At 46.3% G+C, this 25,102-nt stretch overlaps 1 protein-coding gene across 5 annotated transcripts in view; it reads left to right on the forward strand.

The window, feature by feature from the left end:
* Positions 1-25,102, forward strand: part of B3GLCT (beta 3-glucosyltransferase) — a 144,268-nt gene that overhangs the window by 46,360 nt on the left and 72,806 nt on the right. For all 5 annotated transcript variants that reach the window (XM_074986181.1, XM_074986172.1, XM_074986155.1 and 2 more), the window contains one exon: positions 22,920-22,996. In XM_074986181.1, coding sequence (XP_074842282.1) covers positions 22,920-22,996 — 77 coding nt within the window. The remainder of the gene's footprint in view (positions 1-22,919; positions 22,997-25,102) is intronic.

Raw genomic sequence — 25,102 nt, forward strand, 5'->3', positions numbered from 1 at the left:
GGCTCCTTGCATGGGTATATTTGAAATGTATGGATCCAATGTAAAGAACAAGATGTTGACCATTAAAAATAGATTCCTGGTAACTTTGTAAGTGTCAGAATACCATGGCTGGGAGCCAGAAAAGTTAACAAGTGGAAGCATAGATATATTCAGCAAGAGGGAATACAGGCATTAACATCTCTGAGAAGGCTTGTAGTAGGGAGCAACTAATTCCTGAATTAATTAAAGTGATTGGTTTTCTTTTACCTTTTTTTTTTTAAAGTACTGAGCTTATTTTTTCATGTACAGATGAGCCCAAAATGTCTTAGAAAAATATGTTCATCCTACATTGAAATGAGAATATCTTACAGTCCACATGTTGGTTTATGACAGGAATTGAGGAAAACCATAACAAATTGTTGGAACAAAGTCTGGACACCGTGTATGAAGCAAGCAGGAGGGTTTGTTACATGCAGCGTTGATGGAGTGCCACTTCACCCATTAGGACTCAGTGAAGCACTGCCAAACAATAGATTACAATTGATTATATAGATTATTGATGGGCAGAGGGAAACTACAATATGAGTGTCACCCATGCCTGGATAGGGTCTAGCAGCAAAACGAAATGAGCATAATAAGCCAATAATCCAAAAGGTTACAGAGCATCTCCGCCCATAGCTTGTAAAGCATCTTATCTCTAGTACAGGTGGTTTCCTCTACATGTTAAACAAAACAGATATACAATGACCAGTTGTGTTCAGATAGGATAGAGAATGTGGCGATATCTCCACACTGGCGCCTCTGGGGGTGTTATCTAGAAGATTTAAAGCACAAGTCATTACTTGGGACCTTATTCACTCAGACACACCATCTGAGCCCCAGCCTGGATTATTCTGTTTACTCCCCAAAATCCACAAACCTGGAAACCCCGGATGCCCTATAATTTCAGGTATTGGCAACCTTACCACCGGACTATCCAGTTATATGGACTCCCTCCTCAAACCCTATGCCACCAACACTCCCAGCTATCTCCGAGATTCCACCGACTTCCTGAGGAAATTACAAAACATCGGAAAAGTTCCTGACAACGCCATCCTTGCCACAATGGATGGAGAGGCTCTGTACACTAATATTCCACACAAAGACGGATTACAAGCAATCAGGAATACCATGCCTGATGTCACCACAGCCAATCTGGTGTCTGACCTCTGTAACTTTGTTCTCACCCACAGTTATTTCCGATTTGGGGACAGTTTATACCTCCAGGTTAGTGGAACTGCTATGGGCACTCGCATGGCCCCACAATATGCTAATATCTTTATGGCTGATCTGGAACAACGATTCCTCAGCTCTTGTCCCCTATTACCCCCCTCTACTTAAGACACATTGATGACATCTTTATGATTTGGATCCATGGTATAGAGACTCCAGAAGAATTCCACAGAGACTTTAACAATCTACACCCCACCATCAACTTATGCCTCGGTTACTCCACACAAGAGATACATTTCCTGGACACTACCGTACAAATCGAGGATGGCCTAATCGGTACCACATTGTACCGGAAACCAACTGATCACTATACTTACCTACACCCTTCTAGCTTCTGTCCTGCACACACATAACTAGATCCGTTGTTTACAGTCAAGCCCTTAGGTACAATCACATTTGCTCTGATCCAACTGACAGAGACCAAAAACTACAAGATCTCTACCAAATATTCATAAACCTGAATTACCCACCAGGAGATATAAAAATACAAATCAACAGGGCCAGACAAATACCCAGAGACCAGCTACTCCAAGGTAGGCCGAAAAAAGCCAAGAAGAGAACACCACTGGTCATCACCTACAGCCCCCAACTCAAACCACTGCAACGTATTATTAAAGACCTACAACCTATCCTTAATCAGGATGCCACACTCCAGAAGGCCCTAGGTGACAGGCCTGTTCTCTCCTACAGACAACCTCCCAAACTTATGAGGATTCTCACTAACAACCACAGCCTATACCACAGGAGTACCAGTCCTGGAACCTTTCCTTGCAACAAAGCCCGCTGCCGGCTTTGTCCACATATCTTTTCTGGAAATACCATCACTGGACCTAACCAGGTTATTCACAGTATCACGGGCACATTCTCATGTTTCTCAACTAATATCATATGTGCCATCATGTGTCAACAATGCCCAGATGCTTTGTATATTGGACAGACTTCAAACTCCCTTAGACAAAGAGTTAATGGGCATAAAACAGACATAAAAACACTCTTGATCCACAAACTGGTTAGTCAACATTTTAATGGAGTGGGCCATTCTGTTAATGACTTAGGAGTTTGCGTGTTACTGAAGAAAAAATTTCATACCACTCTTGAAAGGGAGACTGCTGAACTGTCTCTTATATTCAAATTCGGCACATTAACACGTGGTTTGAACCAGGATGGGAATTTTCTGAGTCACTATAGGGGCTTGTTTGCATACTTGGCTTAATCTAATTCTTGACCTCCTCCCAACTTCTGCCCTTCTACTCTCTGATTTGCTCACCTTGACCATTTTTTTCTGATTTGTCCTCCTTGATTACTGTTTTTGGTTCTGTGTGTCTTAAATATTGAGTCTGTTCTGGTCTGGCTATGGTCTGAAGAAGTGGGTCTGTCCCACGAAAGCTCATCACCTAATAAATTATTTTGTTAGTCTTTAAAGTGCTACTTGACTGCCTTTTTGTTTTGATAGTATGTAGACTAGCGTGGCTCCCTCTCTGTCACTATTTAGCATTCAGTTGGTTTCCACATGCAGGGCCTCTTCTTGGAATGTAGTTGCTGAAGCAGCTATTCCTCCCTTCAGACTTCAAGGCCCTTCTGCCCTTCTGTGGGTATTTTGAGGGATACAAGGGAGAAGGGGACCCAGCGAGGTCTCTTTGCACTCATGCTAGTTGGGTTTCTATATTACAGGCCTACTCCAGACTTTAAGAATTAAATAGGGGGTCTTTAGCACAAACCCTTGCCTGCCTGAGGAATTTTCACCCTACACAAATTGAAAACCCTGTGTCCAGAACCTGATTGAGGAGTGTGGTGGTAGGGTAAGGCACCAAAATACAGAAAAATTTTTCAGTAAATCTCTTTGTGTTCCTTGTATCTCTATTTTCCCCATTGCCGCTTTAAAATATAGCACTATACCCTCAACCATTGTGGCTAAGACTATGAATAGCAGTCACTAAATGGATAAAAACCTTTCAAATGTTTGTGCATTGAAATTTGGAGTTCAGACTTCCATTTGAAAGAATGTGTTCAGGGGTATCACCTGCAAACCACACTGAAATTAAGTCTCTGATAATGTGCCCCTTCCAGAGTACCTGAAGTTACTAATAAGTTAGTGAGATGTAAAACTGAAAAACTAAAAACTGCCACCTGCATTTGTTTACTGAATTACAATGAATGTGTCTTGTAGTGTTTTAAGAGTCACTGTACTGTTTGCATCTGCTCCAAAAGTTTCCTATTGTATAATTTATTTTTCATTTTACACTTCACATTTAAAAAAATTAATCCTACCTATTTTACATGGTCATTCAGGTTACCACTAGATGTCAGTGTTGCTTTAATTGCTAAAATGAAGTTGATATATTATTTAGCCATAATTTTTTCCTGTATTTTTCATATTAAGTGATTTGGTGATTAAAAACTAGTGATGAGGGAAAAGTTCTTTACTATGTTATGCTATATAGCACAGCATAATAAAATAGAAATTAAATATGAATAACAGGTCTTGACACATGAAGAAAATATTAGGTAGAGCACATTATAATAACTTCACTCAGCCCAGCAATTTAGAAACACAGCCATGACAGCCCCTCCCCCATGCTTTTTGAAAATCGACTTATGAACGGTTGGTATGAAGAGAGACACCAATTACCTCATGCGTTACAAGGACTGCTTCCCTTTCTTTGATGCTGGTAATTATCTCAGGGAGGACACAACATCCCCCACCCATCAGCGCCCTCCTTCAGTCCTACGTACCTGATTTGTCAGTTTTTATTGCAGTTTCTTTTTGGAACTCTCTACTTATAAGTGTAGGTCTGTATTAGAAATGAGGTTGATCTGATGAAGTGGGTCAGTCCCATGAAAGCTTATTGCGGAATAAATCATTTTGTTATTCTTTAAAGTGCTACATTTCTGCTATTTTGTTTCGTTGGAGTACAGACTAACATGGCTACCTCTCTGTTACTATTTGAATCCTAGTTCATCTAGACCTGGTCTCTTAACACAGTGACCAGATACTCCATCCAGACTTAGAATTGCCAGCTGAGAGTATGGTTGTTGGCTAGTAAAATACCATGAATGGACACTGCTCTCTACAGGTCCAGGAAATTTTGTCTCAGAACAAGAGAAATCTAAATGGAATAGGTTCACAATATGGGCAACCCAGCAAGGCTGAGTCCCTGTCCAAGTTTTGATACTGAAGATACTTAACTGCCTGTGACATTTAAAACTGTCTGACCTGTTGTTCAGCAGTGATAGTCCTCTCATGGCAAGTTCAGCTTGCCACCTGCCTGGAGCATGGTCAAGGTGAAATTAAACTTAGGGGTTTAAATTTTGATTCCACTAGGTGGAAATCCTTTAGGTAAAATCATTGATTCTAATCAACTTTTCTGTTTCTACTTCTCTTATTTTCTAAAGAAAGTTTCATTGTCACGAATTCATGTAGGTTACATCTACACTTGAGAGTTATGTAAACGAAACTGGGGCTTTGTCAACAAAACTTGTGGAGCATCTACCCAGAAAATGCGTTTTGTCAACAGAAACTGTCAGCAAAAAGTTGTGTGGACATTCCGGGAGGCACTCTTGATAACAGAGAGGTTTAAAAGATCTATCCACTTTTATGAGTAGACGTGATATGTCAACAGAAGTTTTGTCGGAACATCTCTTGCAACAGTAATTTTGGTAGGCACATGCTTCTAGTGTAGATATAGCCATAGTGATTAAAACAAGTTGATTTACAATGAAATAGACTCTTTATACTAGGTATCATACATCTTTCTGCTACCTTTGATGGTATGCAATAATTATATACATTTAATTAAGCAATGACATAGCTTAATATTTTCAGATTCTTATTGTACAGTTTAGTATGTTTGACAGTGGTGAATGATATTGCTGGTTTACTAGGCAACTGAACTTTTTACTTATGATTTGTGTCAAACAGCACATAAAATCTATTTTTATGAAACAACCTGTGTGCCTGCAGAAGAGGCTATTGCTGTGAAAAGTTGGTTCTCATTTAAATGTTGATCCCAGGTGCTTAACTAATGACTCTCACCAGTTCAGTGGTGTGACTTTCTTAGCAAATATATATTGTTTGAATGTTTCGTTTCCAGACCTGAAATTTATTACGATTATTAGATGCTAATATAATACCAGCATAATCTTCAGCAGTTAGGCATCTACCCTATTACTCTGAGTTGAGAATATTGCCAAGAAAATGAGGTAAAATGCTTGATTCTGCTACTTTTTAGCATCTGCAATTTAACTTTAATGGGTACTTCTTTCTTTGACATCTCTTAAGTTACTTTCTAAATTTCAACAGCATTAGCAGCACAATAGTAATCTTTTTGCAATTTGTACAAAGCTATAGAAAAAGCTTATCTTTTATATTCCTGTTCAGTCTAGTGTTGAGTACTTTGGCTGTGTTAGTTCCAACTATGTATTTTTGGCATGATTTTCTTCTCAAATTGTCATCTGAATAGGCCAGTTCTTAATAAATAACTCAAAACAAGTCAGCCACTGAATTCCATCTTATAGGTTGGAGATGAATTAGTTGGGATCCTCCTGCTCTTTTAAACCGTGTCTACACGTGCACGCTACTTTGAAGTAGCGGCACTAACTTCGAAATAGCGCCCGTCACGGCTACACGCGTTGGGCCCTATTTCGAAGTTAACTTCGACGTTAGGCGGCGAGACGTCGAAGTCGCTAACCCCATGAGGGGATAGGAATAGCACCCTACTTCGACGTTCAACGTCGAAGTAGGGACCGTGTAGTTGTTGCGCGTCCCGCAACGTCGAAATTGCCGGGTCCTCCATGGCGGCCATCAGCTGAGGGGTTGAGAGACGCTCTCTCCAGCCCCTCAGCTCAATGGTGGCCGCATGGAGCGGCCCCTTAAAGGTCCCCTTCCCCTCCCTTCCTGTGCAGGAAGCTGAGGGAACATGCAGGCGGCAGCCCAGACACGTGGCCAGCCTGCACGTTCCTCAGCCAGCACAGAGAGCCACCCCAGCTGCGATGGCTGCCCGGCAGCCCCCCCAGCGTCCCCAGGGGACCCCCCCCAAGGGGAGCCAGGGCAGCCAGCCCAGCCAGAAGGGCAGCCAGGCTGGCAAGCGGCTGCGGGGCCCCTCCTGGACGGAGGCCGAGCTGCGGGACCTGCTGGGGCTCTGGAGCGAGGAGGAGGTGCTCCAGGTAATGGGGAGCAAGAGGCGGAACGCGGATGCGTTCGCTCGGCTGGCTGATGGCCTGGCTGCCCGGGGTCACCCTGCCCGCACTCCTGATCACGTCAGGAGTAAGGTGAAGGAGCTGCGGCAGGGTTACTCCTGGGCCCGGGATGCGGCCAGCCGATCTGGGGCCGCCCCCGTCACTTGCCCCTTTTACAGGGAGCTCAGGGACATCCTGGGCCCCCGGCACACCTCCTCCCCTCCGGCCACCCTTGATACCTCGGCCGACAAGCCCCAGCAGGCCCTGCAGCCGGAGTCCGCCCTGGAGGTAAGCCCCGCACCCCGGGGGCCCCCCCGGAGCCCACCCCCGGGACATCGCGGCAGGAGGAGGAGGAGGAGGAGGAGGAGGAGCGGGGCTCCTCCTCTGCAGAATCCGGGCTGCAGATCCTCCTCCTGCCATCCCGGAGCAGCAGCCGGGCCTCCACCCCCCGGGGATCTCCAGACCGTGGGAGCGGACCGACAGGTAGGTACCCCCCTCTGGTGTACACCCCTGGGCTTGAGGGGTGGGGGGTAATAGATATGTGTCCAGGGCCCCCCACATGCTCACATGGCCATGGCCCCAAGGACAGCAGGGCCATGGCCCTCACAGCAGTGCATCAGCCCCTGCCCCCCCACACCCCGCATGACAGTGCCATGCCCCATCCCCGGGGCAGGGGGGAGCGGAACCTCAACGGGCCCCCAGGAGGAGGGGGTGGGACACCCCACAGCAGCAGCAGCAGCAGCATGTGATGGAGTGGGGGGAATGCAAAAGGGAGACTCAGGCTACATATGAGCAACAAGAGCCGAATAGCTCCCAGGGGCAAAGGATGATCCTGGGGCTACAGCTGGCAGGTGACATCTCTGCCCTGAACAAAGAGGAGGGAGGAGCCGAGCTGGCTTGGAATTGGGGGGCGAGGGCGGGGGCCACAGGTAGAGGCTAGGGGAAGGGAGAGCTGGAAGGCAGCCAGCCTGAGGAGGGGGAAAGCTGCATCCCAGAGGGGCCCCCCTTGGGGTCTTCTCCCCATGACGGGTTGGAACAACTGTCTCTTCCGACAGCTGGTGCTGTCACTCCTGGGAGAAACTGGGCATCTGTGGCCTAAGAAACCTCTCCTGCTGTCAGACCCTGCGGGGTGAAGTGAGAGTCGCTCCCACCAGGGGACGGGGTGCAGGGCAGGGGGACCCCTGAACCCCATCCATCACAGCAGCATCTCCCGGGGACGGGGATGGGGAACCTGCAGCACAGGGCTGGGGGGACAAAGGCCATGGCTCGGGGCCCACACTAACGCCTTCTCCATTCTTCTTCCCCCCCTCCTCTCCTGTGTCCCGCACCTGCACCATCAGAAGGACCGGAAGAGAGCGCCGGCGAGGCAACAGTGGTCCCGGAGAGCCCTCCGGGACCATCGCTCCAGGCCAGCCCCTTGGCCGAGGACCGACCGGCCCCATGGCGGGCTAGACGGCGGACCCCGCGCCACCACCAGCCGACGGCGACGGACCCCCAGCTGCTGGCCATCCACCGACGGCAGCTGGAGGTCGCGGAGCAGCACCTGCAGCTGCAGGAGCGGGCGCTGGCCTGGCGCCAAGAGGCATGGGGGGCCTACATGGAGACTTTCAACCGCCTGGTGGACTACCTGGCCCCCCATGCCGCGCCGGCCGCTGCAGCGCCCGCCGTGCCTGCTCCACCAGCCACACCACCAGCTGCTCCGCCCGTCGCCGTCCCGTCCGCCGTCGCCCCGCCACCCACCGCCGAGGGCCGGAGCGCCGAGGGACCCCTGGAGCCAGCTGAGACTCGCCGGGCATATCTTCCGGTCCGGCCCGCCCCCAGCCAGCCCCGGACAGGGCTGCGGCTGCGGCGGGGCTCCCGGCCGCCCACGCCCAGTGCCGGACTGTAGGGGCAAGGGGCCCGGGACGTGGCCCCCCCCCTTGTATATAGTTTAAACTTATTTGTTTGTGCCCCCCATTTGCCCCGTCCCCCCCATGTAAATAGTTCTCCCCTTTATCCTCCCTGGTTTTCTTTTTATTAATGAGGACACTTGTTTGTGACGATTGTTTTATTTGTACATATGACTTTGTTTCCACATGTTGTATATAGTTTGTTCTTGTTTTATATATTTATAGTTAAAAAAAAAAGTTCTCAAAGAAAAAGAAGTTTAAGTTCAGCCACAAGTGCGTGCTGTCATTTGTCCAGGAAAAGTGGGAGGGGGGTGCGGTTGGGTGCTCCATGGTGTGGGCGTTGGGGCAGGAGTGTGGTGGAGGAAGGGGCAGGCAGTGGGGGGCCTGGGCAGAGTTCACCCCGTGGCCTCTTCATCGAAGTGGGCCCGCAGGGCCTCCCGGACCCGGGTCCCTTCGGGGTCCACCTGCCGACTGGGGGCAGCAGGTGGCTGGACGTCGGCCCTGCCGGCCTCCACAGCCCAGCCCTGGAAAAAGGTCTCCCCATTGCTCTCCACCAAATTGTGCAGGGCGCAGCAGGCACCCACAATCGGGGATGTTGTTGGGGCCCGCATCCAGGCGGGTCAGGAGAGATCTCCAGCGTCCCTTCAGGCAGCCAAATGAGCGCTCCACCACCTGGCGCGCGTGGTTCAGGCGCTCGTTGAAGCGCTCCTGGCTAGCGGAGAGATGGCCCGTGTACGGGTGCATGAGCCACGGCCGGAGGGGGTATGCCGCATCTGCGATGACGCAGAAGGGCATGGTGGTGTCCCCCCAGAGGGATCTCCCGCTGGGGGATGTAGGTCCCCACCTCCAGCCGGCGGCACAGGCCCGAGTTCCGGAAAACCCGGGCGTCGTGGGTGCTGCCAGGCCAGCCCACATAAATGTCCTGGAAACGTCCCCGGCTGTCCACCAAGGCCTGGAGGACGACAGAATGGTAGCCCTTCCGATTCAGGTATCGTCCTCCACTGTGATGCGGGGCGCGGATGGGGATGTGAGTCCCATCCAGAGCCCTGAAGCAGTTGGGGAAGCCCAGGGTGGCAAAGGCTGCGATGGTGGCATCTGGGTCCCCCAGCCTCACGAGCCTGTGCAGGAGCATGGCGTTGATGGCGCACACAACCTGCAGGGGAAGCACATGGGACAGCACCAATGAGGGGTGAGCAGAGTGTGCGTGGCCCTGCCCTGCCCTGCCCTCCTGTGCCCAGGCCCCCCTCCCCTGCCCGGCCCTCCTCTGCCCTCCCCCGCCCTGGCCTCCCCAGCCCTCCCCTCCCCTCCCCTCCTCTGCCCGGGCCCCCTCCCCTGCCCTGCCCTCCCCCCGTGGGTTCTCTTACCTCCATGAGGACAGCCCCGACGGTGGCCTTGCTGACACCAAACTGCTGCCCCACGGATCGGTAGCTGTCGGGAGTGGCCAGCTTCCAGACAGCGATGCCGACCCGTTTCTCCACTGTGAGGGCACCGCCGCATGGCGGTGTCCTGGTGCCTGAGTGCGGGGGTGAGCCACTGGCACAGCTCCATAAATGTCTGCTGGCTCATCCTGAAGTTCCTGAGCCAGCAGTCGTCGTCCCACTCCCCAAGCACCAGCCGCTCCCACCAGTCGGTGCTGGTGGGGTAGCTCCACAGCCACCGGCGTGTGAGGCGGGGGCGGGGGCGGGGTGCTGCAGGGTTGGGGGTTGAGCCCTGCTGCCCTGGGGGCAGCTCCTCCTCCGGGGTAGCAAGGAGGTGCTCAGCTGCCTCCCGCATGGCATGGAGCAGGGCAAGCCCTGCTCCTGCCGGGAGGGCTGGGTGGACCTCTGGCTGCTGCTGCTGCTGCTGCTGCTGTTGGGGGTCCATGACTGTGGCGCCCGGGGTCTGTGTGCCTATGGCTCCTCAGACCGCGTGCTGTGCAGGCTGAGTGTGTCTGGGAGGGGCCCTTTAAGGGAGTGGCTAGCTGTTGCCCTGGAAGCGCTAGTCGGCCCTGTGACCCTGTCTGCAGCTGTGCCTGGCATCCCTATTTCGATGTCTGCTACTTTGGTGTGTAGACGTTCCCTCGCTGCGCCTATTTCGATGCGGTGCTGCGCAACGTCGAAGTTGAACATCGACGTTGCCGGCCCTGGAGGACGTGTAGACGTTATTCATCGAAATAGACTATTGCAATGTCACTACATCGAAATAAGCTATTTCGATGTAGGCTTCACGTGTAGACGTAGCCTTAGTGAAGCTAAAGCGAAGTGGCCATCACAGACCTGTTTTGCAATTTCAGCATTTTCCTGTATTCTTGAAGCTGAACTTTGTCTTCGGCTAAAAGATGCATCAAATGACCTCAAGTATTAGAAGGGTAGCCATGTTAGTCTGGATCTGCAAAAGCAATGAGGCGTCCTGTGGCACCTTATAGACTAACAGAAATGTATGAGCATAAGCTTTCATGGGCAAAGACCCACTTCGTCAGATGCAGCTGACAAAGTGGATCTTTGCCCACAAAAGCTTATGCACATATATTTCTGTTAGTCTATAAAGTGCCACAGGATCCCTCAAATGCCGTCTGCATCCATATGTTATAAACTTCAGGTTTCCTTCATAATCTTCTTCTAAATTTCTTGTCTTTGCTACATTTGCAACATTGTCTATGACAAAGCTACTTAAGGTTTGAATTTTTGTTCATTTTCTTACAGCTTTTACTACTGCTCCTTTTACATGTTACCTTCTATGGCTGTGTCTGCACTAGACAGTTTTGTTGACAGAAGGGGCTTTCTGTCGACATAACTCAGGGAGCATACACACACACACACACACACAATGTTCTGTCAACAGAGTTTCAACAGAACTCTGCATTTGTCTTGACAGTGTTATCCCTTGAAAATTTGAGGAATAATGCTTCTGACGACAAGAGTTCTGTTGACAGAACATAAGAACATAAGAACATAAGAATGGCCATACTGGGTCAGACCAAAGGTCCATCAAGCCCAGCATCCCATCTGCCGACGGTGGCCAATGCCAGGCGCCCCAGAGAAGGAGAACAGAAGACAAGTGATTTATCTCCTGCCATCCATCTCCTGCCCTTGTTATGAAGGCTAGGGCACCATACTTTATCCCTGGCTAATAGCCATTTATGGACCTGACCTGCAAAAATTTATCAAGCTCTTTTTTAAACCCTAATAGAGTCCTGGCCTTCACAGCCGCCTCGGGCAAGGAGTTCCACAGGTTGACTGTGCGCTGTGTGAAGAAAAATTTCCTTTTATTAGTTTTGAACCCACTACCCATCAATTTCATTTGGTGTCCCCTAGTTCTTGTATTATGGGAAAAGGTAAATAATTTTTCTATATTCACTTTCTCCACACCATTCATGATTTTATATACCTCTATCATATCGCCCCTCAATCTCCTCTTTTCCAAACTGAAAAGTCCCAGTCTCTCTAGCCTCTCCCCATATGGGACCCTTTCCAAGCCCCTAATCATCTTAGTCGCCCTTTTCTGAACCTTTTCTAATGCCAATATATCTTTTTTGAGGTGAGGAGACCACATCTGCACGCAGTACTCGAGATGTGGGCGTACCATAGTTTTATATAGGGGAAGTATGATATCTTTTGTCTTATTATCGATCCCTTTTTTAATAATTCCTAACATCCTATTTGCCTTACTAACTGCCGCTGCACACTGCGTGGATGTCTTCAGAGAACTATCCACTATAACTCCAAGATCCCTTTCCTGATCTGTCGTAGCTAAATTTGACCCCATCATGTAGTACGTGTAATTTGGGTTATTTTTTCCAACATGCATTACCTTACAGAAGTGCAGTGTAGACGCTTCTGTTGACAGAGAGGGCTTCTGGTTCACCAGACAGTCCTGTTTGCAGAGCTTCTGGTCAGCCATTCTGTCAACAGAGGGCAGGGCAGTCTGGCTGCTCTCTACCGACAGGGCAAATTGCTCTGTTGATCTGCATTTGTGTGTGGATGCAATCTGTTGGCACAACTTAGCCTTTAGATATTTCCTGATGTGTCAGTTTTTTCTATAACATTGAAAACCCCCATCTGGTTTTGCATACAAAGAGTTTACTGGAGTACTGTACACATTGCTTCCCCACATCAAGACTTAGATTAATGAATTTCCCATCTGTTTTTCATATTGTTCAATTTTTTTCTGATACATTGTATCCAAGAATCTTTCAGCAGTGTCTGCTGTGCTGGGTGGAGTGTAGCTTGCTCATAATGATTGAGCTGTGTCTTTGAAATGCTTAACCTGAAAAAGATAAAAGGGAGAATTTTCGTATAAATTCGCTCTGAGCAATCTTTTTGTCTACAGAGTCTTGCTGGAATTTTCTGGTCTTAGCTAGGAACTCATCTAACTGGATGATTGAAGAAAGTCTCTTTTTTAAATACATATAATTTACTATCTGACGTATGTTTAGTTGCAGCACTACCTGTGTGCCAGCAGATGAAAGAAGTTGTAGACATTGCAGATGATGGATGTTCATGATACCTTATGTCTAAGCTGGACCCTAAAACAAAATGGAAAAAAAACCCCACACTCAGTGCACTGCCTTTTTTGAAAATGGCTAACGAAAGAGTTTGCTCACTGTAGTTATTTTTACCACAGTTTAAATGATGTAATTTATTCTAAACCCAATTTTATAGGAAAAATTATAAATTTTAAGGTTTACCTAAACCTGTTTAAACCCTTATGTCTATCAGCACCCTAAACAACTTTCAAAAAGTATTTTAAATGTTAAAATTCGAAAGTGACTTGTAAACATTACTTTTAAATAGGTAGTACTTAAGATGTTGGATAATAATGACCAATAAAAATAATTTGAAAAATCCTGTAGTATCATTAAAAAATGCAGCCGATTATTGCTCCCCCAACAAAGCAATATACTAATTATATTTTGAACACAAATCTTTTGAAATTTATGAGTGTAATCCACCCAAATCACAATTTATAACAATTTGCTATCATTTATTAGCACAATAAGGAATGGTAGGCAGCCCATAATAATGATCCAAAAATAAGTTTACTAACAAGTCATCCTGATTGTTCAGACATGTCCACATCATCTTCTTGTATCTCTTTGTTTTATTGCTTGTTTGACAGGTGTTTGTTTTTTACCTAGAAGTACCCAAAGTCTTTGAAAATATTCCCACTTTAGTGCCTTTTTACAACTTCTAGTTATTGCAGTTTTAGAGGCTGAACTCCAAAGAATGTTGTTCTTTTTCCCCACAATGTCCTGCTTTGCTGTCAGTACTACTCTTTTTCCCATTGTGCACTCCTGCTTTCTTGTTACACAATAGAAAAAAAAAAAAGAACTGCGACCAAGAAAGGAACAAAGAACTGAAGCTTCCAAAGCTCCTGTGTAACTGCAGGCCTTTTACACAGTGGTGTTTCATTTAGTTAGAAACAGAGAAGGAGGCAGATGAGAAATAAGAGATTTCTGGTCATTTGTATCTCTATCTGGATATATGTGAAGAGAGAGGGGCAAAGCCACTTACTTAAATTGCAGAGAACCATCCAGAAATAAAAAACAGCTGGTAGTTACTGAGCTGATCAGTGTTTTTCTGTAAGCTGGAGAACAAATTTCTGTGGTGCATGGGTCATACATATTCATAATTTGAAAACTGAGGCAATCAAAGGGCATGTAAGGAGAAGTTATAAAACAGAATTAGGACAGCAACCAGGTGTAGGCTCAGTGGATGATCCTGATGAAATACATGAGTATTTTGAAGGGTTAGTCTATACTTACGAGAATATCGACTGTGTCGAGGTTGATCTTCTGGAGTTCAATTTGCCGCACCTGCAGAAGGGAAGGTGGGATTTTTTTTGGGTCAGGGCAACTGACCCACAGAAAAATTAGTTGGGGACAACACACAAGTGAGAAGGGAAAAAAATCCCCAAACTTTCACTGATCTGTTCCCCAAGTGAGGAGAAAAAACAGTCACAGATGTGGGCCCCCAAATGAGAAATAGACAAATAAAGACACTTTTCTTGTTCACCTCAAGCTCCGGCCCCTCATGGGTTGTGGAGAGGTGCCGAGGCCCAGGGCTTGCCCCTCTCCCCCCGGCTGTATTTACTCTTCTGAGGGCCTGGAGCTAGTAGATTTTGTGGGATCCCCCCAGGCTCTTAGGGGCCAAAAATGAGGGTTTCAGTGTGCAGCAGGGGGCTGCTGGGGAGTGACCTGAGAGTAGGAGTGTGGGGTCTGTGTGGGAGGTAGGGTGAGGAGCAGGCTGGGGTGTTGGTGTGGGATCTGCAGGAATGGGGTGGGAGTGCAGGGTCTGAAAAAGAGGGGGTGCATGAGCAGGGTGAGGTGTGGGCTCTGGGCAGGAGTAGGGGTGCAGGAACAGGGATGGTGCAGGGTCTGGGAAGGTGCAGGAGTGGGGTGAGGGTGTGGGGCTTGGGCAGGAGGGCACGGGATGGGGGTGCCTAACTGGTGCAGGCTCCTGGGGGTGGAAGGGAGAAAGTGTCTGCGAGGTGCTGTGTGCTACAGGGAAATGCGGCCTGCAAGCACTGCCCCCCAGCACTCCCATTGGCCAGTGAAAGTAGAGGGGCATGGCACCTGCACGGAGCACATCCCTGCTGCATGCAGAGCTGCTTCTTCCCCCTTGCCAGGCAAAGCTTCCTCTTGCCTTGATGGGGCTTCCATGGCTTGGGGTTCTCCCCAGTCCCTGCCATGAGGAGCCTGTGCTAGTGATCCAGCCATGGTGCCCCCCAGCCTGGCTAGAACAGCGGTGCCAGCTCTCCTCGTTGTGGTGGGTGGAGAGGAGAGCCCCAAGCCTCATGAAACGGATCAAGGCAAGCTGCAGGCCAGCTCTGGCCTGCAGGCTGTAGATTCCCCACCCTGACCTACAGTTTATCATTTTCCACTTTCCTTTCTTGTGGAGAGAATCAGGTAGATTCCAGTCTGTTGCCCTATCAGTTGTAAGTAGACCTGTCGATTTTACTGCACCCTGTGGAGCTCCCAGCTTCTGCAGCTCTGGGGGAACCCTACCGCACACATTCCCTCAGGCAGCGGACATAAGGGTTTCTGGATTCCTGGGCTGCCTGTAATCCCAGAGAGCTAATTGGTCCTTGAATATGTGAGCAGGGCAGGTCTGTTGACTTTTCCCACCCATAACAGAATAGCCAATCAGGCAGCCTGCTCCAGATGAGCTACGCTTGTTACGTTGCCTGAGACTGCTGCAAGCCCTGCTTCCTTGTACTCCCTGCTCCAAGACTGGGAGTCTGCAAATCCTGGCATGGTTAGGCTGTCTTAGAGCTCGAGACCCTACAAGCTTGGGTTCCTCAGCCCCTGGAGCATACTTTATGGCAACTCTCCCTATCATTCTGCCAGGCAAGTTGGCAGGGAACCCTATCTGTTGTTGGGTGGAAGTTCATCAAATCAGTCTTGGTTTTTTTGTGAGAAATTTTGGGTTCAAGCTGGTGTTTTCCAGCACAAATGTTTGTTTCAACAGAAAATTTCTGATCAGCTCTAGTTGTATTCTGCCTCCCACCTTTGGCCATGTTTACCTAGAGATATGTGACGTGGTGGAAGTGTTGAGAGAGCCATTCCCCAGCTCCTGCTTCTTGATCCGCCAATCACCAAGACAAAGAAGTTTGGTTACAAGTTGCAGGAGAAAATGCTTGTTACTTCTTGCTTACTGTGTCACCTGAAAGTGAGAACAGGTGTTCACATGGCACAGTTGTAGTTGGCCTTGCAAGATAGTTGTGTGCCAGGTGCAATAAACATTCATATGTCCCTTCATGCTTCAGCAGCCATTCTAGAGGATACGTGTCTGTGCTGAAGATGGGTTCTGTTAGATAATGATCCACAACAATGCAAACTGATGCATCTGCATTTTCCTCATCTAAGTCTGATGCCACGAGCAAAAGGCTAAATGTTTTTTCCTTATCAGCGTTGCTCCTTTAAGACTCTCGAAAGCATGCTCTACAACTCGTCCCTCTCGTATTTTAGATGGCACTTCACATTCTTAAACCTTGGGTAGAGTGTTATAGCTGTCTTTAGATCTCATTGGTACCTCCTTTGTGTTTTATCAACTCTGCAGTGAAAGTGTTCTTAAAATGAACGTGTGTTGGGTCATCACCTGAGACTGCAATAACATGAAATATGTGGCAGAATGCTTGTAGAATAGCAGGAGACATACAATGCCTCAAGGAGTTCAGTAATTAAGGCATAATTTCAAGAGCATCATCAGCATGGCAATGTCTTCTGCAATGATGGCCAAAGCATGAAGGGGCATCTGAATATTTAGCATATCTAGTAGTAAATAACATGCAATGCCAGTGACACAAGGTCTGTATGGACACTGCTTATCACTTTCTGGTGACATTGTAAATAAGGTGCAGGCAGCAATATCTCCCATCAATATAAACAGATGGGTTTGTTTTAGAGATTGGCAGAACAGGAGGTAGGACTGAATAGACCTGTAAGCACTAACATTTTAATCTTTTTTTTTGTGGAGTTACGTAACTCCACCCAAAAAGCCTACAACTGTGAGTTACACTTTCATAATAAAGAAATTGTTCTTCACTATTTGCATGAAGTGAATTTAAAAATACTATTTATGTTGTTTATCATTTTGCAGTGCATGTATTTGTAATAAAAATAATATAAAGTGAGAATTGTACACTGCTTTCTGTGTTGTGAATGAAATCAATATTGAAAATATAGAAAAAATAACACATTTAATAAATTTCAGTTGGTATTCTATTGTTTTAATGGTGTCATTTATGAATGTTGAATAGAACTGGTACAGACACCTGGGGTCACCAGTATTTACCACTCCCCATTCTGAAAACTGACAGTTTATTTCTACCATGCGTTTGGTATCTTTTAACTACTTACCAATCCAGGAAAGGACCTTCCCTTGAATCCCATCAGCAATGTCTTTGCAGCTAGGGTTTGATGATGAATTCCACAATGACTGACAGTCCCACTAGGTGAAATGCACTTTACCTTCTTCTGAAAGCCAGACAAAGCACCCACTGTAGTTGAGGCACTGTCAGGATAGATAGCACAAACATTTTTTTTCACTCCGTGCCACTGCTTTTGAAAAAGGCATTCAGTCATCTTATTGAAGCCATTCTTTGCGGCTCTAGTTTTTTCAGCTTGTTCACAGAATAAGAACGCATGCCTAACATCCTTGACGTTAACATGCTCTGCAAATGTTATTGATTATGTACAGCTAGTAACATCAGTAGTTTCATCAAGTTTCAGGCTGAACACAGGGTGTTTAACTTCATGCACAACTTGTTCTGATATCTTCAGACATCTTGCATATTCTGCATTTAACAGCATCATCTGACACAGAAGGTATATTAAGCCTTTTGGCAGTATCATTGCCAAGCATAAGAGAGACAATATCCTTGCTCACTGGTAGAATGAACTCTTCACCTGTGTTAGGTGGCTTTTTGTTGTGGGTGATTTGTAGAGGTCTCCACATCTGAGGATGTTTGCCGTTGGGAACCTCCATCTGCATCAAGCCTGACTTTCTTTGTCTCTTCTCAGCATTTGAAAAAAAAAAATCCACATTTTGATTTGTATGCTCAGGATGTGAAGTTTCAGGATGTCACTGCAATTTGCATTGTTTCATCAGTTCATCGTTGTGGTATTTCAATAGTAGACATAACAATTCTGGTAAAAACAGTATTTAATATAAAGGACTGTAAATACTTTAGCTTTTTAGTGGTTTTAGCAGTCACAGGGTCATTATTTTCAGGAAGAGTGTGTTTCTGTATGTCTAACTGTTTAATAATGTACTTTTTCAGCCATTGAACAATCAAGCTCTCTAATGGTATTTGTCTCAGGTATGGTTTTAAGAAAAAAAAATTGCACTGTGGGCAAACTTTTATTTCATGCCCTTTCTTTAGAGAAAAAGCAGGACTGACACTGGAGTGCAGATGGGGTGGAGCTGGACTGAAGGGGTTGGGCACACTGAACTTGATGCAGGATGGGGCTCAGGATTCACAGCTTCATGCTTGGTCTTGCTCCGGTCTGACAGCTGTGTGTGAGGCCAAACTCTAGGATGAAAACCCACCATCTGACTAAGGGTTGTGTTGGGGCTTACATTTCACAGTCCCTGTATAAGCATCTTGCAACCCCCTGAGGATCCATGCTTCCAGGTTGAGAAACCCTGGCTTTAGGAGATATTCAAACAAAGGCTATGTCTAGGCTAGCCCCCAACTTTGAAGGGGGCATGGTAATTAGGGTGTTGGGAGATTACTAATGAAGTGCTGCAGTGCATATGCAGCACTTCATTAGGCTAAATCTCCCCCGTGGCAACTTTGAAGTGTGAAACTTCGAAGTACTGGCTTGCACAAAATTTTGAGGAGTAAAGGGATTTTGAAGTAGCGTGAGCACTTCGAAGTACCCATGGCTACACGCAAGCCAGCACTTCGAAGTTGTCACAGGGGAGATTTAGCCTAATGAAGTGCTGTATATGCACCGCAGCACTTTATTAGTAATCTCTCAACACCCTAGTTACCATGCCCCCTTGAGGTTGGGGATTCGTCTAGACACAGCCATAGCCCTATAGCCCAAAAGACTATAGTCAACTCATTTGCTATTTCCTAGGGAACAGCAGCAACATCTGCTTAGTGTGACTGACCAAGAGCTTCAGTGCTGGAAATTGTTGTACTGGCTGATGTCAGAATTTTTTAAGTTAATGTATATAAGAGAATGAAATCTTCATAATTGGACACACATGATGGTTCCAGGTCTCAAGTAAAGAGGTTAGAGGAATTCTGGGGAAGGAAGTGATGTGTGTATAAGTTCATTAATTAGGATATCAGAATGGGATCCGTAACTGAAAATTATAAATTATTTCTTACCAAATGTTTATGTTTGTGCTTCTCTGGTGCTTACTAGTAGAAGTGGATCTCATTCAAGAAAATAGTTACTCTCATTAGTTAATGTCTGCTAAGATATAGGCAGTTTCTGAATAGAAAGGAAGAAAAATTACCCCAAATTATGAGAACGTTGCTGAAAAAGAGAAAAGGTGTGGAGGGGGGGAAAGGTCCAAGTTTCAGAATCATATAGCAAAATGGGCGAGTGCTACTGAAAATAGCGCATATATTATAGCATCAGGATTGGATGTCTCGCTAAAGATATGCCCTAGCGCAGCTACAAACTGTTGGATTAGACATAAGAATTCTGGATTGAAATTCTGTGGGCTGTGTTATGCAGGATAACAAAGGCCCCTTTTGGCATTAAAATCAATGAAAGTTCTAATCTGGTTATCTAATTGGTTATTACACTGCTTCTTCTCACATTGTCTGCAACTGTACAGTAACGATATAGATTTCAGTGTGCTCCTGTGAATATATATCCAATGCTATATGAATCTAAGTATTTTCATACTAGCTTTGGTTAAATTAAGAAGCATAGCCACATTCTGCCAATATTTTTCTCAGATTTAAAGTCAATCTGTGAAACTTCAATATTAATAAAACTTAAAGGCTGTGTCTTCACTAGCCAAAAGCTTCAAAATTGCCGTGCAAATGGCCATTTCGACATTTACTAATGAAGCACCAAAATAGATATTCAGCGCCAAATTAGCATGCGGGCAGCTGCGGCACTTCAAAATTGACGCGGCTCGCCACCACGCAGCTCGTCCAGACAGGGATCCTTTTCAAAAGGACCCCGGCTACTTCGGAGTCCCCTTATTCCTATCTGCTCATAGGAATAAGAGGACTTCGAAGTAGCCGGGGTCCTTTTGAAAAGGAGCCCCATCTGGACAAGCTGCGCAGCGGCGAGCCGTCTCAATTTCGAAGTGCCGCGGATGCCCGCATGCTAATGAGGCGCTGAATATGTGTTTCAGCGCTTCATTAATAAACTTCGAAATGGCCATTTGCGTGGCCGTTTCGAAGTTTTGGGCTAGTGTAGACATAGCCAAAATGTATTAGACTCCGTGCTGTTATTTTCATATGGAAATCTGGTAAGCCATTCTCCAAATATTTAACTTACTGGTGGAGAAGATTTTTAATGTTTATAGCTAGGAACTGGAGGTCATGGGCCTCTGTTCTATTTCTAGCTCTGCCTTTGAGTTAGTGTGAAATTGAGCAGTGTTTTTATCATCTTTCTGCCTCATTTATATACCTATAAAATAATTTTAGTACAACTTACCCACAGGTGAGTTGCAAGATTGCTTGAAGGTTTGTAAAGTTCTTGGAAGACACATACCGAAGTGTTTCATGAATGAGTGCTTATTTCATTTAGATGCAGGATTACTACTGCCAGTATGTTTCTAAAGTGCCTGACATATTTTGGGCTGAAATGGGTTACACTGTGTTCCAAATTAGAAGTGACTTAAGAAAAAAGAAGCACGTAATTTAGCTGTTTTGGAGTTCTCAAAGTGTGGAGAAATAGTTTCTCAGCCTTGACTTTCTTTTTGTTTAGCTGATTAATTTGCACTTGAAGAGCTCCAGAACATTTACGAATTTAAAACTTCAGAATCATCATGTTGCATAGACAGTCTTCAGTAAAGAATGCGTGCTGTGCCATCCGTGAAAAACCTAGGCTGAGAAACATTAACCAACAAAAATAACAAACTGTGCCTGTGCTGTTCTTTATTCACATTACTAATTTCAGTGAGCAGAGAGTGAGGCTGAGAGGGACACACAATCACCAGAGAACATTTGACTATACCACACCAACCTACGGCTTAACTAGCAAGCCTTTCTCTTCATGCTTGCCCAGATGTCCTCGTTATTTTCAGAAGAAGCTGATATAACCGTGTATTTCCATTCTTCTACCTTTCACGTTATCGGGTAAAGTAGGCAAAGTGAGTGAGCAAGGCAAAGAAATCACCATGATTTGTGGTTCCCGGGCATCTGTTTTCCAACCGGAATGCGTGGTCAAAGAGGGGCCCCAGTAGCTCTGATTGGGTCTGCTCCATGTGGCCACCCAAAGTGGCCAGCATGTCTGGCTCCTAGGTACAGGGGTGGCCATGGGGGCTGTGGGTGCTGTCCCATTGACTGGAGATGGCAGACAATGAGAGCTGTGCCTGGGGAAGAGCCTGTGGAAGTGGACAGTCTGAAGAGCCCCCATTTCCTTTGCCTACAAGTCAAACATGCCAGCCACTTCTGGGAGCCACCTGAGGTAAGCACTACCCACCTGGAGTTCACACCCCTTACCACCTCCTCTTCCGCCTCAACCCCCTGCCCCAGTTTGGCACTCCTTCCCACATCCAAACTCTGTCCTGAAGCCTGCATCGCTCACCCCTGCTGTACCCCAACCCATTGCCCAGCCCTGAGCACCCTCCTGTACACGTAGCACTATCTGAGTGTCTGCACTCCAACCACTTGCCACAGTCATAAGGTCCATCGGGCACTTCAGATCCCTCCACCCCAGTCTGGAACCCCTTCTTGCACCCCAAACACATCATCCCATGCCCCACCCCAGACTGCACCCTCAGCCAGCGATCTCCCCTCCTCCCACTTTGTTATACAGGTTGGTCCTCCCTGGTCTGACACCGACAGAACTTGACTCGTCCTGAATGAGAGAATTTGCTGGACCAGGAGAGGTACCCTGACACAATCCCCCAACTGCATATTGCAGACACCCTGTTTCAGCCCCTGCATTCCCTGCTCCCACGCCCAGCTGGGCTCCTTACTCAGCTGCTGCCAGCACCCTGAGCACCCCAGTCTCTGGATCCTGCCACAGAGCACCAGCTCTGGCTTCATGCTGCCATGGGGCTACCACAGGGCTCCAAACCTGCATGGCTGTGGGGCTGCTATGGGGTTCTAGCACCAGCTCCATACTGTTGCGTGGCTGCACCCCCAGTCCTGCATTCCTGGGTCTCCACGGGGCTCCAGTCCCACACTGCTGCAAGGCTGCCATGGGTCTTTGGCTCCAGCCTCACACTTACGCAGGGCTGCAACATGGCTCTGGCCCCAGCTACATGCTGCCACAGGGCTGCAACAGAACTGTGGCTCTGGATGTGTGCTCCCAGGGGCTGCCACAGGGCTCCAGTCCTGGCCCACTGTCAGGGGATGCAGCTGTGACCCCATGCTAGCTGTCCCCAGCTGGGCTGCTGCTCCTGTTGCAGTTGGCCCTCCTGCCTTTAGGCTCCTGGACTCTTTGGCCCAGGAGCATCCACAGTCTTGAACAAGTGCACTGGTTCTTGGAGGCTCAACCTATAGTACTTTGCTATATCATGAATTAGCGCTAGAGAATTAAATAAGTGTTTCTGGTTAACATAATCTGTGCATAATTCATTAGCAGGGTTTGCATATTCCACCTTCTTTTATAAACACTCTCTTTATAAGATGAGCATTTCACAGTTCCAGAAGTGGTATAACAAGAGCGATTGACCAGAATATTTATAAAGTTTCACTTAGGTGGTAGGTGCATTGGTTTTGTACTTGAGACAGGCTTTCGAAACAAGAAATTGCACAAAGCTCCCTACCTTCAAGAGTATAAATTACATACCTCAACTACGTCCCTAGTCTCTTTTTGTCTACAAGCTTGATGGCTACTGATTTCTGTGAAAATAATGAAGAATTAAGTAGTCTTTCAACAAGAATTTAGTTTTAAAATGAATTAGACATCTGAGAAAATTCTGTGGTGTAAAATGTTGTGTCATCAGAATATTTTTGGTTTTCTTAAAGGAATTACCTAGAGTTCTGCTTATTCATCAGATGGACAGACAGGATGGTGCCTGGACCATATTACCATTAATGCCAGAGTAAGTTTAAAATTTTGTGCAATTGTTGACATGATTTAATGCTTTTGTGTAAGTAAAATTATCAATACCCATGGAAGTCTTTTGTTTGTTTGGTAGCAACAATGTAAAAGAGGAGTTTTAACATTAACTTTTAATTTTCTTGCACTTTTTGGTCAATATTAAAAAAGTTTCTACAAAATTAGTTTTTTAAACCAGTGTGGTATTAACCTTCTCTAAACCAGATAAAATTTATTTCAACTATAAGGAGATATAATGAGTGAAGTACTATATATTTTAACTGAATGATCAGCTTCCTCCAAAAATCAGTGTTACTGATCACTTTTTCTAGTAAGTAAAAGTAACTCAAAAGAAATTATCATTTTATTCTAATGTTGGCAAGCTCTTTGTTCTAAGCCCCTTTTGTTTGCTAAACCAAATGTTTTGGTTTTAATACAGCTCTTCCTCAGAGCAAGGGATTCCTTCTTTTAACTTTTGTCACCTTATCCGATCAACTTAGAGTTTACTTTTTGTGATATGTCAAAACTTTTATTTACTGTACATCTTGCATGCTAATGATATTTATGCAAATGATATGGAAGGGGTTGTAATTCTGTAATAGTGGTAGATCACAAAGGTAAATCTGATATAAAATAGTTGCATAATTGTTATTTACATGCATGTACTGTAGGGGCCGTGGGAAGAAATAGATTAGACGCTGAGAGGCACTCAGATACTATGGCGATGGAGCCACATAAGTACTACAGGTAGAGTGAGAACTTTACTATACCACTGCTGTCCTTTCCCTTGGTTTTGGCTCCTTCTTTTACACCCCTCAAACCTCCTTATTTTCTAAATGTAAACTTGGTTCAGAGGGCTTGATAGTATTTCTTCTGAGTCCCCTGCATTCTCTCTTCAACATTCCCCAGCACCTGCAGAGGGATTCCCATTTTACAGGCTCATCTTACAACTTCCACATCCTCTATTTAATTCCTGGCCCTTTTTATCTTACTCTACCTCTGTAAACAAAATTTCGTCTCCCTGCCCAAGGGGCACAAGCTAGGAGCTTTCTCTCTCCTCTGGAGAACTCACATGCCACACTAATGCTGTGCAAAGCAAACCAGCAGTCATATAGCACTTTAAAGACTGACTTTATAATGCTGTGCAGTTAAGATTGCTACCTGGGAGCACACCCCTCTTAGAAACTTGGAGCTGAGGGGAGGGCAGGAGCTCCCATGCCCCTGTAAACGTCACTCCTGGTTACACCTCTAGCTGCCCACCTCCAGTGTTTTTCTGTCTCCCTGGCAAACAGATCACCTCTTTTTGTTCTCCAACACCTTTGGCTGGCTTCGAGCAGAGGATGGACCCAGCTTTCAGTTACTAGAATACAATGTTAGCCATTCTTTGTGCTCAAGCATCCAGCTGGCCATTGTCCTTGCCCTTTGGAGGTCTCTGTAATGACCACACACCTTATCCCACCACTTAGATATTTGGGAAACACATAGGGGAAGCAGAGGCACACAGTCAGTATTCAGAAGAAACATTAAGAATGTTCCCACTTTAATAATTGTATAGACCACTACCGTGATATATTATATATACACTATACAATGTCTGAGATGACCTGACCAGAAGCTTGTTTTACCTCCTGACATTGGATCCAAAAAGAATTTAGAGCTTTTCATGCCCAGGATGGAATATAGATAGGGACCAAGCATCTCAAACAACCTTGTAAGGGCAATACATTCATCTTTCCTAGCTGCATGCTGGAGACAAAACTTCTAGCTGACTCCAGGGGTAACCCAGTTGTCGTCCATCAGCATCAGTAGATCTTCTCCATGTTGTCCAATGTCTTCATCTTTTGTGTTTTCCTTGTGGGTTCTATGTGAGAGCTTGATGGACAATACTGGATGATGGTTTTTTGAGAGTGTGGGCCTAGACATACCCCTTTCTTCTCTTGATTTGAATGTCAAGTGGTTCTTGTCCTGTTCTGTTCCAAAGCTCCTCATTTGTGACAAAGTCTTGCCATTTGATGTGAAGGATGTACATCTGGCATCTGTTTAAGAATGTCTGTAAGTTGTGATTTGAAGACTTTTTAGATATGCAGTTTCATCTTCGTAGATAATATTT

Source organism: Carettochelys insculpta, chromosome 1 (assembly GCF_033958435.1).
Source record: "Carettochelys insculpta isolate YL-2023 chromosome 1, ASM3395843v1, whole genome shotgun sequence".
NCBI classification, from domain to species: Eukaryota; Metazoa; Chordata; order Testudines; family Carettochelyidae; genus Carettochelys; species Carettochelys insculpta.